General features: G+C 41.9%; 1 protein-coding gene across 5 annotated transcripts in view; it reads left to right on the forward strand.

The window, feature by feature from the left end:
• CLIP1 (CAP-Gly domain containing linker protein 1) overlaps positions 1-17,526 on the forward strand; it is a 125,444-nt gene that overhangs the window by 9,885 nt on the left and 98,033 nt on the right. For all 5 annotated transcript variants that reach the window (XM_075834150.1, XM_075834158.1, XM_075834180.1 and 2 more), the window contains exon 2: positions 16,264-16,452. In XM_075834150.1, coding sequence (XP_075690265.1) covers positions 16,359-16,452 — 94 coding nt within the window. In that variant the 5' untranslated portion in view covers positions 16,264-16,358. The remainder of the gene's footprint in view (positions 1-16,263; positions 16,453-17,526) is intronic.

Genomic DNA, 17,526 nt, shown 5'->3' on the forward strand with positions numbered 1-17,526 from the left:
AGCTGCCTCGTTTCAGACGTAAATGCTGCTCCTCGTATTATGCGAGGCGTCTGTGACGCTCGTAAATCTTGAGCTGCTCTTCATTGACTTCAATGAAGAACGGCTCAAATTACGTTGCAAAGAAGTGCCCTGCACTTCTTTGCCGAGGCAGTCAACTTACGCGTCGTCGTTTGACAGCTGTCAAACGACGAAGCGTAAATAACAGGTCGTCTGCACAGTACGTTGGCAAACCCATTCAAATGAATGGGCAGATGTTTGCCGACATATTGTAGCCCTATTTTCAGGCGTAAATCGAGGCATAATACGCCTCGTTTACGCCTGAAAATAGGTCGTGTGAACCCAGCCATAGTGTTCAATGGAAAATCAGCTCCAAAAAATGCCTCAAGAAGTGATATGCACATGCACGTCTATTTACGCTCCGTTTTTTAAAACAGCGGCGTAAAAAGACGCCCTGTATGAACTAAATGCTGTTTTTCCCATTGATTTCAATGGGCAGATGTTTGTAGGCGTTCAGGCATTTTCGAGGCGTAAATGCCCCGAAATACGCCTGAAAACACGGCGTGTGAACATACCCTTAGGGTGCGTTCACATATATCAGTTGTATCAGCATCAGTTTTTTGTCTCTCGAGTGATTACAACTGATGCAAAAACTGATGCAAAAATGTATCAGTTGCCATCAGGCTTTTTCACGATTTTTACTACAAAACCATCAGTTGTCATCAGTTTTTACCATCCGTTTTTAACATCAGTTTTTACCACAATGGTACACCAAAAAGGTGGTCTAGGCTCATAAAATTGGCACATTTTCAAAGAGTGGTGGATAGTTTGTGATTGGATACATGATAGATTAGATACTTGTTGTCTACCATGTCGGGGCTCTCCTCCTCTGCTCCGGCCTTGGCGCTACACTGAAGTCTGACACACACATTGTAATGTCATGTGTGTCATATTCAGCGCAGCGCCAAGGCCGGCGCCAAGAGAGAGCGAGAGAGCCCAGAAGGCAGCTGCTGTCCACTGACCTTAGATCAAATCTTCGAAGCAACCATGGGAGCCTGAAAAGACGCCAAACACTAGCCATAACTTCAGTGAGTAGATAGTTTTTGGCACCTTTACAGCTACCCAACACCACCCTGCATCTCCTACCCACACACACCACGCAGGGATTCACGCAAAAGGGTTCGGGTGTCGGCTGTTAAAAACAGCCATTTAGGTCCGTTTTTGACGGCCGTTTTGCACCCGTTCCGTGTTTTGTGTTTTTGACAAATTTTTAAAAACAGATGAATTTCATGTGTAGGTAATGAAACGGTGCCCTCTGTAGATAATGCCGCAGTGCCCTCTGTATATAGTGCCACGCCCCCCCTGGAGATAATGCGACGGTTCCCTCTGTAGATAGTGCCACACCCCCTGTAGATAATACTGCAGTGCCCTTTGTTGATCTTGCCGCCCGCCCTGTATATAGTGCCACACACCCCCTGTAGATAATACAGCAGTGCCCTTTGTTGATAGTACTGCACCCCCCCTTGTATATAGTGCTACACACGCCCCTGTACATAATGCCGCAGTGCCCTCTGTATATAATGCCACAGTACCCCCTTGTAGGTAGCGCCCCACAGCCCCCTTGTAGGTAGCTTCACACAGACTCCTTGTTGGTAGCACCCCCCCCCCTTTCCTGCTGATAGCGCCACTCTAGCTCCCTTAAGGAGCGAAATCCCCCTTTGGCCGGGGATTCCGCTTCTGGAGTTCTCCGCTTGATGTCTCTGTTCATATATGGACAGTGACATCAGGGGCAACTCGGGAAGTGGCTTCCGCGTACACAGCGTTGCCGATACTGTGACCGTGGATTCCACTCCAGGAGAAGCCCCTGTCGTCTGTGTCCATTTATGGACCGTGACGTCACTGGCTTATCTTGGAGTGGAATCCCCAGTCACAGGGTCCGCAACGCTGTGTACGGGTATTCCGCTTCAGGAGTTGCTCCTGAGGTCAATGTCCATATATGGAGAGAGACATGAAGCGGAGCGCTCTTCAGGGAGCTACAGTGGCGCAAGTAGGTGGCGCAAGAGATCCCTCCCTGCTCTGCTATAGCATCGTCACTACCGCTGTAGCATCGGCTGCTAGTTGTGCCGCCACCCATCGGGGGGTCCCGTCCCTCATCCTGACAGGCGCCCTCATGCCTGTTGTCACCGCCAGCAGACACTGAGTGAAGAAGCGGTCGGGCGGAAAGGTGACTTCTGAAACGCCAGGCACGGGCGCTTCTGAAACAAGCAGGGGAAGGGAGCCAGCACAGCGCCCCCTTCCACTTGCTGGGGTGATGCGCCATATGCAATGGCACCGGTCGCACACCCTTAATGCCGGACCTGAGTGGGAGGGTAGTCGTCAGGGTCTCCGCCTGGAGCGGAATCCCCGGCAATGCTATGACCGGGGATTCCGCTCCTAGCTCACATTCACCTTTCTGCCGGGTGCTGCCGGAAGGTGGATGCGGCAGCACTTGGCGTTCATTCGGCCACAATTAAATTAGATCAGACACGGCGCCGGACCTCCCTGGGAAACGGAACCAAAAACGCTGCAGGTAACTTTTTTAGATCCGGCTCTGAGGGAGGTCCGGTGCCGTACGGCGCCACAACTGATGTCCCCTGTGCCAGAACAGATCCCATAAAAAGCTATGGGATCTGTTTTAGCATCAGTTTGCCTCCGGCTTTTCTTCAACACGCCGGAGGTAAACTGAAGCGGACGCCGGACATATGTGAACGGCCCCTTAGTAAGTTAAAAATATTCACTTCAAGGGCACATTCACATGCTGCGGCAAATCTGTGGCGTAATACAGTTCCTGCAAAGTGAATGAGATTTCAAGTAATCTCATCTAGATGTCGCATCATTTTTTTAATAAGATTTTATTTTTATTTTTGTTTCAATTTAACAAATTAATAATTAACATCCATAATGATATTGCATAAATACATCATTTATACCCTCCTATCCCCAACCAAAAACCCAATAAACACCCTATTTTGCCCTTCCGCCATCTTCCCTCTCCCCTCCTTTCCTCTCCTCATCTACCTATTTCTAGAAAAGGGATAATAGAACTCCTCCCGCTCCTATATCTTGGTTAATATACCATTCTAAGTGACACTGTATAGGTAAATTAGCAAAACTAGAGACCTCTACACAATCGCAATACCGCCCCATTCAGCTATTGATTATATCACAACAAAAATGTAATCACATCTTCCCTAACCTACCTTGGAGTTACGATACAATTATGGGAGGAGAAATACATCACTGTTAGGGCTTATTCAGACGAACGTGTAATACGTCCGTGCAATACGCGTGATTTTCACGCGCCTCGGACGGACCTATGCTAGTCTATGGGGCAGTGCAGACAGTCCGTGATTTTTGGGCAGCGTGAGTCCGCTGCGTGAAACGCACGACATGTCCTATATTTGTGCGTTTTTCGCGCATCAAGCACCCATTGAAGTCAATGGGTGCGTGAAAATCACGCGCCCCACACGGAAGCACTTCTGTGGGACGCGCGTGATTCGCGCAACAGCAGTAAAAAGTATGATTGAAAACAGAAAAGCACCACGTGCTTATCTGTTTACAAACATACAAACAGAGTGTCATAATGATGGCGGCTGCGCGTAAATCACGCAGCCGCGCATCATATGGTGATGACACACGGAGCTGTTAAGTGCCTTTTGCGCATGCAAAACGCCGCGTTTTTTGCACGCGCAAAACGCACACGCTCGTGTGAATCCAGCCTTAGGGTATGTTCACATAAACGGCTGAAAAATTTAAAGCAGAACACCTACAAACATTTGCCCATTGATTTCAATGGGAAATACAGCTTTCTGTTCCGACGGGGCATTATTTTACGCCTCCTTTTCAAATAACGGCGCGCTAAAAGTGCATGTCACTTCTTGAGCCGTTTTTGGAGCAGTTTTTCATTGACTCAATAGAAAAACAGCTTCAAAAACGGATGTACAAAACGCCTTAATAAACTGCTGAGAATCAGGGGCTGTTTTCCCTTGAAAACCGCTCTGTATTTTTAGACTTTTTTTGTTAAGCGTGTGAACATCAAGCGTTTTTTCTCATTGACCGCCTAAAGAGACCCCAACACCTCCGCATCGAAATCGCAATGGAGAAAAGGGAGAGAGAAAAAAAATAAATAACAAATGCCCACCTCACTCGATACACAAGATCTCCTCAAATCTCCCAATATGGCCGGTTTTACTATTCTTAAGTATCTCATACTACTTTATTTTTTTCAAGAGGTTCCTCAACCCTCGGTTTGGGGGTGAGGCAGCTCCCCATTTCCTGGTAATAAGTACCCTGGCCGTATGCAACAATCTAGTAATAACAACTATTTGTCCCTTATTATATTTACCTTCCATCTCTTTTGTGCAATTAAGAATTGCTAGAATCAGGGATTTAGGAATGTCTCTGCCTACTAGGGTTGTCACGATACCAGAATTTGCACTTCGATACCCATACTTTGTGTAGTACTTCGATTTCGATACCAAAATTATACTTTGCCAACAGTAATAAAAATAAGTTCTTCCATTTTATGATGTGAGGCACGAGGTGTGATGAATTTTGAATGTGCCTCACATTAATAGTAAATAACCCCATCATGTTTCTCAGTCATAATGGGTTAAATGTGTAAGGGTTAATTACTATTAATATGAGGCACATGGTGGTTAAATTAATCAAACCTCGTGCCTCACAATAAGGGCTTATTTACACGAGCGTGGTAAACGTCCGTGAGGCGGCCGTTGAAACAGCGGCCGTGCCACGGACCTATGTAATTCAATGTGGCCTTTCACACAGCCGTTGTTTCAACGGACCGTGTGAATAGTCCGTGCGAAAATAGGACATTCTTTTCACGCATCACACATCCCTCCACAGCGCTCGTGTAAATAAGACCTAAGTGAAAGAAAGCCGTTTTTTTTTTTTTTTACAGTGTACACCTCATAAATGACGCAAAAAAAATTGTTGTGCAGGTTATTACGACCGCGTCAATACCAAATGTTTATATTTTATGTATTGAGACTTATTTTAATGTTTATTGTAAAAAAGGTGTATGTGTATTTTTTTTAATTTAACGTCACTTTATGTTTTTACTTTATTTTTAATGTACTGGCATATATCTATATACAGATAGGTACAGTGAAGGAAATAAGTATTTGATCCCTTGCTGATTTTGTAAGTTTGCCCACTGTCAAAGACATGAACAGTCTAGAATTTTTAGGGCTAGGTTAATTTTACCAGTGAGAGATAGATTATCTAAAAAAAAACAAACTGAAAATCACATAGTCAAAATTATATATATTTATTTGCATTGTGCACAGAGAAATAAGTATTTGATCCCTTTGGCAAACAAGACTTAATACTTGGTGGCAAAACCCTTGTTGGCAAGCACAGCAGTCAGACGTTTTTTGTAGTTGATGATGAGGTTTGTACACGTTAGATGGAATTTTGGCCCACTCCTCTTTGCAGATCATCTGTAAATCATTAAGATTTCGAGGCTGTCGCTTGGCAACTCTGATCTTCAGCTCCCTCCATAAGTTTTCGATGGGATTAAGGTCTGAAGACTGGCTAGGCCACTCCATGACCTTAATGTGCTTCTTTTTGAGCCACTCCTTTGTTGCCTTGGCTGTATGTTTTGGGTCATTGTCGTGCTGGAAGACCCAGCCACGAGCCATTTTTAATGTCCTGGTGGAGGGAAGGAGGTTGTCGCTCAGGACTTGATGGTACATGGCTCCATCCATTCTCCCATTGATGCGGTGAAGTAGTCATGTGCCCTTAGCAGAGAAACACCCCCAAAACATAATGTTTCCACCTCCATGCTTGACAGTGGGGACGGTGTTCTTTGGGTCATAGGCAGCATTTCTCTTCCTCCAAACACGGCGAGTTGAGTTAATGCCAAAGAGCTCAATTTTAGTCTCATCTGACCACAGCACCTTCTCCCAATCACTCTCAGAATCATCCAGATGTTCATTTGCAAACTTCAGACGGGTCTGTACATGTGCCTTCTTGAGCAGGGGGACCTTGCGGGCACTGCAGGATTTTAATCCATTACGGCGTAATGTGTTACCAATGGTTTTCTTGGTGACTGTGGTCCCAGCTGCCTTGAGATCATTAACAAGTTCCCCCCCGTGTAGTTTTCGGCTGAGCTCTCACCTTCCTCAGGATCAAGGATACCCCACGAGGTGAGATTTTGCATGGGGCCCCAGATCGATGTTGATTGACAGTCATTTTGTATGTCTTGCATTTTCTTACTATTGCACCAACAGTTGTCTCCTTCTCACCCAGCGTCTTACTTATGGTTTTGTAGCCCATTCCAGCCTTGTGCAGGTCTATGATCTTGTCCCTGACATCCTTAGAAAGCTCTTTGGTCTTGCCCATGTTGTAGAGGTTAGAGTCAGACTGATTAATTGAGTCTGTGGACAGGAGTCTTTTATACAGGTGACCATTTAAGGCTTTATTCAGACGAACGTGAATTACGTCCGTGCAATGCGCGTGATTTGCACGCGCGTTGCACGGACCTATATTAGTCTATGGGGCCATGCAGACATGTCCGTGATTTTTATTTGGTGTAAGTCCGCTGAAAAAAAGTCACCACATGTCCGTTCTTTGGGCGTTTTTAGCGCATCAGGCACCTATTGAAGTCAATGGGTGCGTGAAAACCACGCATGTTGCACGGAAGCACTTCCGTGCCAACCGCGTGATTCGCGCAACAGCTGTCAAAAGGATGAATGAAAACAGAAAAGCACCACGTGCTTTTCTGTTTACAAACATCCAAATGGAGTGTCATAATGATGCCGGCTGCGCGAAAAGCACGTAGCCGCGCATCATATGCTGCTGCCCCACGGAGCTGTTAAGTGGCTTTTGCGCATGCAAAACGCCGCGTTTTTGCGTGCGCAAAAACGCTACGCTCGTGTGAATGAGGCCTTAGACAGCTGTCTTTAATGCAGGCACCAAGTTGATTTGGAGCGTGTAACTGGTCTGGAGGAGGCTGAACTCTTAATGGTTGGTAGGGGATCAAATACTTATTTCTCTGTGCACAATGCAAATAAATATATATAATTTTGACTATGTGATTTTCTGTTTTTTATTTTTTATTTTTATTTTTTTATATAATCTATCTCTCACTGGTAAAATTAACCTAGCCTAAAAATTCTAGACTGTTCATGACTTTGACAGTGTGCAAACTTACAAAATCAGCAAGGGATCAAATACTTATTTCCTTCACTGTATGTCCTAACAACTGCCTGTGTACTAAGTGTGCCCTAACAGGAAATATCCTAACACAGCCCTGGGGTCCTTCAATGGACCCTGGGCTGTCTGCCCATATATGGTATGTCCCTCAATCGCATCACAGGGATTTCCTGTAACGCGATCCAAGGGGCATCCCCCTTCTCATTTTCCCCTTGAATGCTGTGGTCAGCTTTGATCGCAGCATGCAGGGAAATAGCGGCGGAGATGAGAGGTTTCTCTCATCTTCGCCGTTAGAGCGGGGCTGCGGCTGTGTAATACAGCCATTGCCCCGCTCCTGCACTAATGAGCGCAGGCACTGAAGACAGAACAACGGGGTGCTTTGCAGTGCGCCCGTCATGTTCTGTCTTCATTGCCGGCAATTATTAGTGCAGTGCTGGCCACATCACATCATGCTGACAGAGCGCACACTTGTCTGGACTCAGGAGCGTGGCAATGGCTGTATTACACAGCCGCAGCCTGCACTCATACATTCATGTGTTACAATGCTAAGCTGTGCGGCCACACACCGTTATTTCATGTACTTCCATACTAAGCTATCGAAACGTTTGAGGGTGCGCGGTATCGAAACAGTATTGAAGTTTCGCTGCATCGTCCATCCCTACTCCCTACATACATTTCGATATCTTCAGATGTTTACACAATATTTTGATGTACAGATGTGTCCATATAACATGGATAAAGTCAGCCATTGGATTGGCATCTAGGACAGTTAGAGCTGTTGTAAGTGTCAAATTTACATAAAAGAGCAGGAGGATAATAGTCTATGCAAGATGTTGATTTGTATAAATTGATTGTTTCCGCTGACCGACAAATTTACCCACCAATCATTATCGATTAGAACTAAGGCTGGGTTCACACGACCATGTTACGTCCGTAAAGGACGGAACGTATTTCGGCCGCAAGTCCCGTACTGAACACAGTGCAGGGAGCCGGGCTCCTAGCATCATAGTTATGTACTATGCTAGGAGTCCCTGCCTCGCTGCAGGACAACTGTCCCGTACTGTAATCATGTTTTCAGTACGGGACAGTAGTTGCACGGAGAGGCAGGGACTCCTAGCATTGTACATAACTATGATTCTAGGAGCCCGGCTCCCTGCAGTGTGTTCGGTCCGGGACTTGCGGCCGAAATACGTTCCGTCCTTTACGGACGTAACATGGTCGTGTGAACCCAGCCTAAGTCTCCAGTCCATTTTAATTGGCTTGGGGGCAGAATACGTCCAGTAAGTACACCGTTTATAGTTTTATATAGTGACGAAACACCCTTTTTACCTAAAGTATTATACATAAGCCTATTGATCCCACTGTGACTTTTGCACAACAAATTTTTCTTTGTTTGTAGTTTTACTAACTGCGTGCCGTATTTGAATACATAAATATCGAGAAATGTTGGGGTGTGTTTCATCAGTTTCATGTACTATTTTGGAAAAATATGTCCTAGAAATGACGCATTTGTGAAAAAAATTTAAATGTTATTCTTGAGGGGTGTAGTTTCCAAAATGGGGTCACTTTTGGGGGTTTCTACTGTTTTGGACCCTCCAGTGCTTTGCAAACGCGACATGGCACCGAAAACCAGTCCAGCAAAATCTGCGCTCCAAAATCCAAATGTCGCTCCTTCCCTTCTGAGCCCTGCTGTGGGTCTAAACAGCCATTTATTACCACATATGGGGTATTGCCGTAATCAGGAGAAATTGCTTTACAAACGTTGGGGTGCTTTTTCTCCTTTATTTCTTGTAAAAATTAGAAACCTCGATGTTTCTTCAGAAAAAAAGTATATATTTATCTTCACAGACTAATTCCATTAAATTTAGCAAAAAAACTGTTGGATCAAAATGCTAACTATACCCATAGATAAATTCCTTGAGAGGTGTAGTTTCCAAAATGGGGTCACTTTTGGGGGGTTTCCACTGTTTTGGCACCACAAGACCTCTTCAAACTGGACATGGTGCCTAAAATATATTCTACAAATGGAGGCCCCAAAATCCCCTAGGTGCTCCTTTGCTTCTGAGGCCGGTGCTTCAGTCCATTACCGCACTAGGGCCACATGTGGGATATTTCTAAAAACTGCAGAATCTGGGCAATAAATATTGAGTTGCGCTTCTTGGGTAAAACCTTCTGTGTTGCAGGAAAAAATGTATTGCAAATGAATTTTGGCAAAAAATATGAAATTTGTAAATTTCACCTCTACTTTTGTTTTAATTTGCTCAGAAAGGGTTAAAACACTTTCTGAATGCTGTTTTGAATACTTTGAGGGGTGCAGTTTTTAAAATGTGGTGATTTATGGGGACTTTCTAATATTGAAGGCCCTCAAAGCCACTTCAGACCTGAACTGGTCCCTGAAAAAAATGGCCTTTTGAAATTTTCGTGAAAATGTGAGAAATTGCTGTGAAAGTTCTGTCTTGTAACGTCCTAGAAAAATAAAAGCACGTTCAAAAGACGATGCAAACATAAAGTAGACATATGGGATATGTGAAATAGTAGCTATTTTGTGTGGTATTACTATCTGTTTTACAAGCGGATACATTTAAATTTATAAAAATGCAAATTTTTGCACATTTTCACAAAATCTTGGTGTTTTTCACAAATAAATATTGAATTTATCGACAAAATTTTTTCACTAACATAAAGTACAATATGCCACGAGAAAACAGTCTCAGAATCGCTTGGATAGGTAAAAGCATTCCAGAGTTATTACCACATAAAGTGACACATGTCAGATTTTTAAAAAAATGGTGCTGAAGGCCAAAATGAGCTTGGTCCTGAAGGGGTTAAACGTTGCAGATTTGGTCAGGATTTTGCATCCGTTTGAAGCCAAAATCAGAAGTGGATGCATGAAAAGAAGTATTGATCTTTACATTATATTTCCCCTTTGTTTAGAATCCACTCCTAGCTTGGGCTTAGAAATATTTATGAAAAAAACTGAGCAAATCCTGCAATGTGTGAATCAGGCCTTACTGAAATACTTCCCATATAAATTTCATTTTAAATTTTTTTTTAATTTGAAAACAATATTTTTATTGTGCTATTAATGTTCTTCCACCAACAGGTTAGTATCTTTCTTCTTACAGCACTGACATTGCACAAGTTTACATACCCAGAGTGCTTCCAAGATAATATTTTGCTCTGCTCCGGAATGCAGACATCTACACTAGAGTTTCATATTGCTGAGTTTTCTGTCTGAATTATTTTCCCAAGGGTGAGGCACAATGATCGAGACTGGTGGAACATGTATTCATTACGTTTTATTGCTGGCTGGACGCCTATTTTAGCGTCGTATGGTAGAACAACTTGAAAGTTTTGTTTTTGTTATCTGTAGCTGAGCTAATCTGGTACTCCCTAATAAAATCCAGCTGTGCCAGCTCAGCAGGAGCCACCTGGGCCTACGGCACTGTGTCACCTATTTCAATTCTCTTGTTTACTTGTGTTCTCGGTTTTACATTACTGTAATGCATGCTTTTTAGTGATCTAGAGCTTAGTGATAAAGGGGTATATTATATCCTCAAAATCCCTGGAGGTGTGATTAAAGAAAATAACTCGTAAAGCCTCTGTCGTTCAAGCGTATTTTTCATCAATATTATGAGCAGACAAAAAGAAGGGTGACAAAACAGTGTACGTTTTTCTTAAAATTGCCTAAGGGTTAGGGCTGGGCGATTATGACCTAAATTAAAATCATGATTAATTGAGCATGTAACCTCATTACGATTAATAAACGATTATTTAGACTACACTTCTTTTGTGCATGTCAAACCCTAAGACTGCCCCTCTGGAAAATGGATATTTGTGGTACCATGTTAACAACCACACATGTCGATTGTGGGATTACCCCTTTAAGAAACGTTTATCACCTATCTTGAGGACAGGTGATAATTGTCCGATCGTTAAGGGGCCGCACCTCTTGGACCCCCACCGATCGAGAGAACAGGGGTCTCAAACCCCCTGTTCCTCCTTACTTCTCGACTGTAGTGAGGAGGACATCGAATGGAGCGCAGCACGCGTGCTTGACCGCCGCATCATTCAAAGTCTATAGGAATTATGGAAACAGCAGTCAGGTGCTTCCGTCCGTTCCCTAGACTATGGTCTGCAGTGGGGAGGAAAGAAGGGTTCGGGATTCCCGTTCTTGCGTTTAATGGGGAATTCCGTGATATGTCAATTATCACCCATCTCGTGATAAGGTGATAATTGTCGATACTGGGAATACACCTTTTTATTGGCTTGTTTTTTTGCCCCTTGAATTCAACTGTAGAAATACAGCAGTAAAACAACATGTAGGGGGGACTGCATTTTTAAAAGACACAGCAATCACTTACAAATGGGTGGTTATGTATGATGATGGGGAATGGATTTCAAATATTGAGGCAAAATTATGTTGATCTGCAGAGCCAAAAACATAATGCAAAAAACAGTGTTAACCAAGCCTAACATAGAAATAGATACCAGGTGTCTATTTATTATTTAAAGAGACACCGCAGTTGAATGATGTATGTTGTTTTCTATGCAGCCGTTCCAGGTAGCATTTTTTAGTTGGAGTAAAAATGTCTTTCCCCAAGACTACTAATTTATCTCAAGTTCTAAGATCCTCCAGGAACATTTATATAGATATTTGTGACTGTCAGCAGCTCATTGCAGAAGCTTTAGGGTAAGTTCACACAGGGCGGATACGCTGCGTAAAGATACATAGCGTATCCACCCTGGTGGCAGCAGGGAACTCCGGACGAAATGCTGCACCAAATTGTGGTGCAGTTTTTTGGCCGGAATGTCCGCTGTGGAAAACAGAAAAGAAAAACTTTCATACTTGCCTTCTGACATTCTCCAGACCGGCTTCCTGGGATGACGTTTTATCCCATATCACCCCTGCAGCCTGTGATTGGCCATCGTCGCTGAATTTGGCAAGAAACCCCTTAGATGGGGCGGTCGATTGTGATCGCCGCATTTATTGGGTGTGGATCAGATCGGCCGCCCCCGCATGCAATTTCGGGGGCTGCCGATGGTTGTCATGGCAACCGGAGGTCAGACGATGACCTCCGGGCTGCCATGTACGGAAGCCCATGAGGACCAGCCGGAGGCTGTGTCACGTCACAGTGACAGTTAGAATACATTATGCTATCAGCGATCAGAGCTGCAAGTCTTCAAGTCCCCTAGTGGGACTAAAAAAACGTTAATAAATATGTTTTATAAAAGTTATAAGTTACATAAACAAGAACTGCTTTTTTTTTTTTCCTATAATAAACTATATATTTTTCTTACTCTAAGGAAAAAAATTAAAACGTTAAAAAAAAAAGTACACATATTTGGTATCACCGCGTTCCTAACAACCCAAACTATAATATTATTCCCGCATGTTGAGCACCGCAAAAAAACGAAGTAAAAAAAACTGCCAGAATCACTATTTTTTTTGGTCACCACTCCTCCCAAAATATAGAATAAAAAATGATCAAAAAGTCGCATGTACCCCAAAATAGTACCAATAAAAACTACTTCCCGTCCCGCAAAAAAACAAACCCTTACACGGCTTTTTTGACTAAAAAATAAAAGTTATGGCTCTCACAATATGACACAAAAAATGAATTCTTTTATAAAAAGTTATTTTATTGTGCAAACGCTGCAAAACATAAAAAAACTATATGCATATGGTATCGCCGTAATCGTACCGCAAAATAAAGTAAAATGGAATTTATAGCCCAGGGTGAAAAGAATAAAAATCGTTGTCAGAATTGATGTTTTTTGATCACCTTGCTTGACAAAAAATGGAATAAAAAGTGATCAAAAAATCGCATGTACCCCAAAATGGTACCAATGACAACTACAGATTGTCCCGCAACAAATAAGCCCTCACGCAGCTCCGTTGGAGAAAACATAGAAAAGTTCTGGCTTTCTGCACGTTTTGCATCGCCACATTCTGTGACATTCAGTGTTGCAAAAGCGGATAAGATTGGGCACCATTTATCAATGCGACACTGGCCACATATCTATGAATTATTATTTATTTACCCCATTTTTTACCCTCTTATTGTACCCTGATGTACTCCGCGCAGCCTACATATGCCCCCACGTTATAATATGAAATACCAGCAAAACCTCAAACAGAACTACTACCAAGCAAAATCTGCGCTCCAAAAGCCAAACGACACTCCCTTTCTTCTGAGCCCTACAGCGTGCCAAAACAGCAGTTTACGTCTACATATATGGCATCGCCATACCTGGGAGAAGCTGATTACCATTTTATGGGGTATTTGTCTTCAGTGGCACCAACTGGGCACAACATACTATGCACTAAAATGGCATATCAGTGGAAAATTGTAATGTTCACTCTGCACCATCCGCTTAACCCTTTTGCGCACCACGACTTAATAGCATGTGTGTATTACAGTGGACGCGGACAGGAACAACGAGCCTATAAAAATTACAGGAGCCTATAAAAAGGACAATATACTGCAACATATTAGTATTGCAGTATATTGTACCAGCGATCTAGTGATCGCTGGTTCAAGTTCCATACGGGGACTAATAAAAAATCTTTTCCCATTGTTTCTCTAAAGTAATGTAAAAAATACACAAAATTGGTATCGCTGCGTCTGTAAAAGTCCGAACTATAACAATATACCATTATTTAACTCGCACGGTGAACGCCGTAAAAAATAAAGAATTTAAAACGACAAAATCGCTGTTGTTTGGTCACGTTAGCTCTTGAAATAAATGTAATAAAGTGCTCAAAATGTTTTGTGTACCAATGGTACCAATAAAAACTACAGCTTATCCCGCAAAAAAATAAGTCCTCACCCCTCTCAATCGACCAAAAATAAAAAAAAGTTATGCCTTTCGAGGCATGGTGAAACAAAACAATTTTTTTTTTTTTTTTTAACAAATGGTTTTTACTTTGCAAAAGTACTAAAATATAAAAAAAATATACATACATTTGGTATCTCCGTAATCGTATTGAGTGGCAGAAAAAATTTAAGTTGCCGTTTTCACTGCATGGTGAAAGCCGTAAAAATGAAAGGAATTGCACTTTTTTCCAATTTTAGTCTGCGAAGAATTTTATTTTCAGTTTCACAGCATATTAAATGGTACTTTAAATGGTGTCACTAGAAACTACAACTACTCCTGCAAGAAATAAGCCCTCACACCACTCTATTGATGGAAAAATAAAAAAGTTATGGCTCTTAGAAAGCGGGGAGGGAAAAAAGAAAAAGCAAAAAAATGGATCAGTCCAGAAAGGGTTACTTAATTTCTAATAAAAGACATAACCACATGTGGGGTATTGCCGTATTCGGGGGAAGTTGCTTTTCAAAAAGTGAAGTGCTTTTTCTCCTTTTATATTTGTGAAAATGAAAAAATGTAACATTTTAGTGGAAATAACGTTGATAGTCATTTTCGCGGCCTAATTCTAATAAATTATGCAAAAGACCCGTGGGGTCTAAATGCTCACTATACCCCTAGAGAGATTTCTTAAGTGGTGTAGTTTCCCAAATGGGGTCACTTTGGGGGGTTTCTACTGTTTTGGTACCTCCAGTGCATTGCAAATGCGACATGGCACTGAAAACTATTCCAGGAAAATCAGCGCTCCAAAATCTAAAAGACGCTCCTTCTCTTCTGAGCCCTGCTGTGGGTCCAAACAGCAGTTTATGACCGCATATGGGGTTTTGCCTCAATCAGGAGAAATTGCTTTACAAATGTTGGGTTGTTTTTCTTTATTACTAGTAAAAATTAAAAATGTCTATGTTTTTCAGAAAAAAAATGTCTATTTTCATCTTCACCGACTAATTCCAATGAATTCAGCAAATAAACTGTGGGGTCAAAATGCTCACTATAATTCTAGATAAATTCCATGAGGGCTGTAGTTTCCAAAATGGGGTCCGTTTTGGGGGGGGGGGGTTCCACTGTTGGCACTACAAGACCTCTTCAAACCTGACATGGTTCCAAATTATATTGTAAAAAAAAAAAGGAGGCACCAAAATCCACTAGGTGCTCCTTTACTTCTGAGGCCGGTGCTTCAGTCCATTACCACACTAGGGCCACATGTGGGATATTTATAAAAACTGCAGAATCTGGGCAATAAATATTGAGTTGCATTTCTCGGGTAAAACCTTCTGTGTTACAGAAAAAAATGTATTACAAATTAATTTTGGCAAAAAATGAAATTTGTAAGTTTCGCCTCCACATTGCTTTAATTCCTGTGAAACGCCTAAAGGGTTAAAATACTTTCTGAATGTGGTTTTGAATACTTTAAGGGTGCAGTTTTCAAAATGGGGTGATTTATGTGGACTTTCTAATATATAAGGCCCTCAAAGCCACTTCAAATCTGAACTTGTCCCTGAAAAAAATGCCCTTTTGAAAATTTCTTGAAGATGTGAGAAATTCCTGCGAAAGTCCTAAGCCTTGTAACGTTGAAGAAAAATAAAAGGACATTTAAAAAACTAAGCACACATAGACATATGGGAAATGTGAAATAGTAATTATTTTGTGTAGTATAACTGCCTGTTTTACAAGCAGATACTTTTACATTTAGAAAAATAAAAATGTTTACAAATTTTCGCAATTTTGGTGTTTTTCACAAATAAATATTGAATTTATCGACCACATTTTTTCACTAATATAAAGTGCAATGTGTCACGAGAAAACAATCTCAGAATCGCTTGGATAGGTAAAAGCATTCCGGAGTTATTACCACATAAAGTAACACATGTCAGATTTGAAAAAAACGGCTTCGTCCTCGAGGCCAAAACAGGCTTCGTCCTGAAGGGGTTAAACTGAGAACAATAAAAAGTGTTTTAGATAAATAACAAAGATAACATTGTATAAATAGGCGTGTTTTACTGGACATTTAGTCTACAGGCTATCCGTTGCATGTGTGAAAGTTGCTTTTTTGCCTGTTGAAAACAAGGTCAATGTAGAAAATGAAAGATGACCTGTTTCTAGTGAAACACCACTTTGATTGCTAGAGATTTCCTTATTTCAACCTATCTCACATTACAATTCTGTTGTTCCTTGCAGGTTTGATATTTGTCGTGTTGAACAAGAAATCCAAGTGTTATCAATGGTTTTATTAAGATAACGGTTTGGGACAACCTTCGCTATTGATTGAGAACATGAGTTCACTAAAGCCAAGTGGGCTTAAAGCTCCTTCAAGAATAACAAAGGCTGGAGCAATACCTACTAAATCATCTACTGTTGCTGCTGCTGGTAAGAATTTAATTTTTCCCTAAGAGTATGTTGCCACGGGCCGGATACACTGCGGAAATCTGCAGCAGGATCTCAGAAATCTGCAGGTAAATCATTCACAGAACTCTGCAGCAAATAGTAGATCTTTTTCTGCATATTATAGCTGCGGAAACGCAATGTAGCTCCGGGTTTAACTGAAATCGCTGTAAAATAAGAAACAAAAAAAACACGGCTTGCTTTTTTTTTTTTTTTTTTTTTTTTTTTTTTTTTACAACCAATTTTATGCTCTCCATTCAAGTCTATAGGGAAAAGAAGCAGTATCTCCACTGAAAATCTGCAGCATAAATTGATATGCTCTGGCTTATAAAGTTGGACCGCAGCTGAATTTCCACATAAATTATGGGCAGTTTTTAACTGCAGCATGTTTTTTTTTCGCATGTTAATCCATTACGGAAAATCTGCAGCATATTAGGCCTGTGGGTACATACCATTAAGGTGCTGGGATATGTTCCCTTCCCCTTGTATTTATATTTAAGGTATATAGAGAATACAGCAAATCCCCACATCTGAACATGGCCATACCGTGACATATATACACCGTTCAGCCATAACATTAAAACTACCTGCCTAATATTGTGTAGGTCCTCCTTGTGCCACCGACACAGCTCTTCCCCATGAAGGCATGGACTACACAAGAGCTATCAAGGTGTCCTGTGGTATCTGGCAGCAAAACATTAGCAGCAGATCCTTTTAAGTCCTGCAAGTTACAAGGTGGGGCTTCCATGGATTGGACTTGCTTCCCACACATCCCGCAGATGCTTGATCGGATTCATATCTTGGGAATTTGGAGGCCAAGTCAACACCTTGAACTCTTTGTCATGTTCCTCAAACCATTCCTAAACAACTTTTGCAGAGTGGCAGGGCACATTATCCTGCTGAAAAAGGCTACTGCCATTAGGGAATACCATTGTCATGAAGGGAAGTAATTGATTTTGAACAATGTGTAGATATGTGATACATTTTAATGTAATATCCACATGATTATCTGGACCCAATGTTTTCCAGCAGGACATTGCCCAGAGCACCACACTGCCT

The sequence above is a fragment of the Rhinoderma darwinii genome, chromosome 1, assembly GCF_050947455.1.
Source record: "Rhinoderma darwinii isolate aRhiDar2 chromosome 1, aRhiDar2.hap1, whole genome shotgun sequence".
Lineage (NCBI taxonomy): Eukaryota > Metazoa > Chordata > Amphibia > Anura > Rhinodermatidae > Rhinoderma > Rhinoderma darwinii.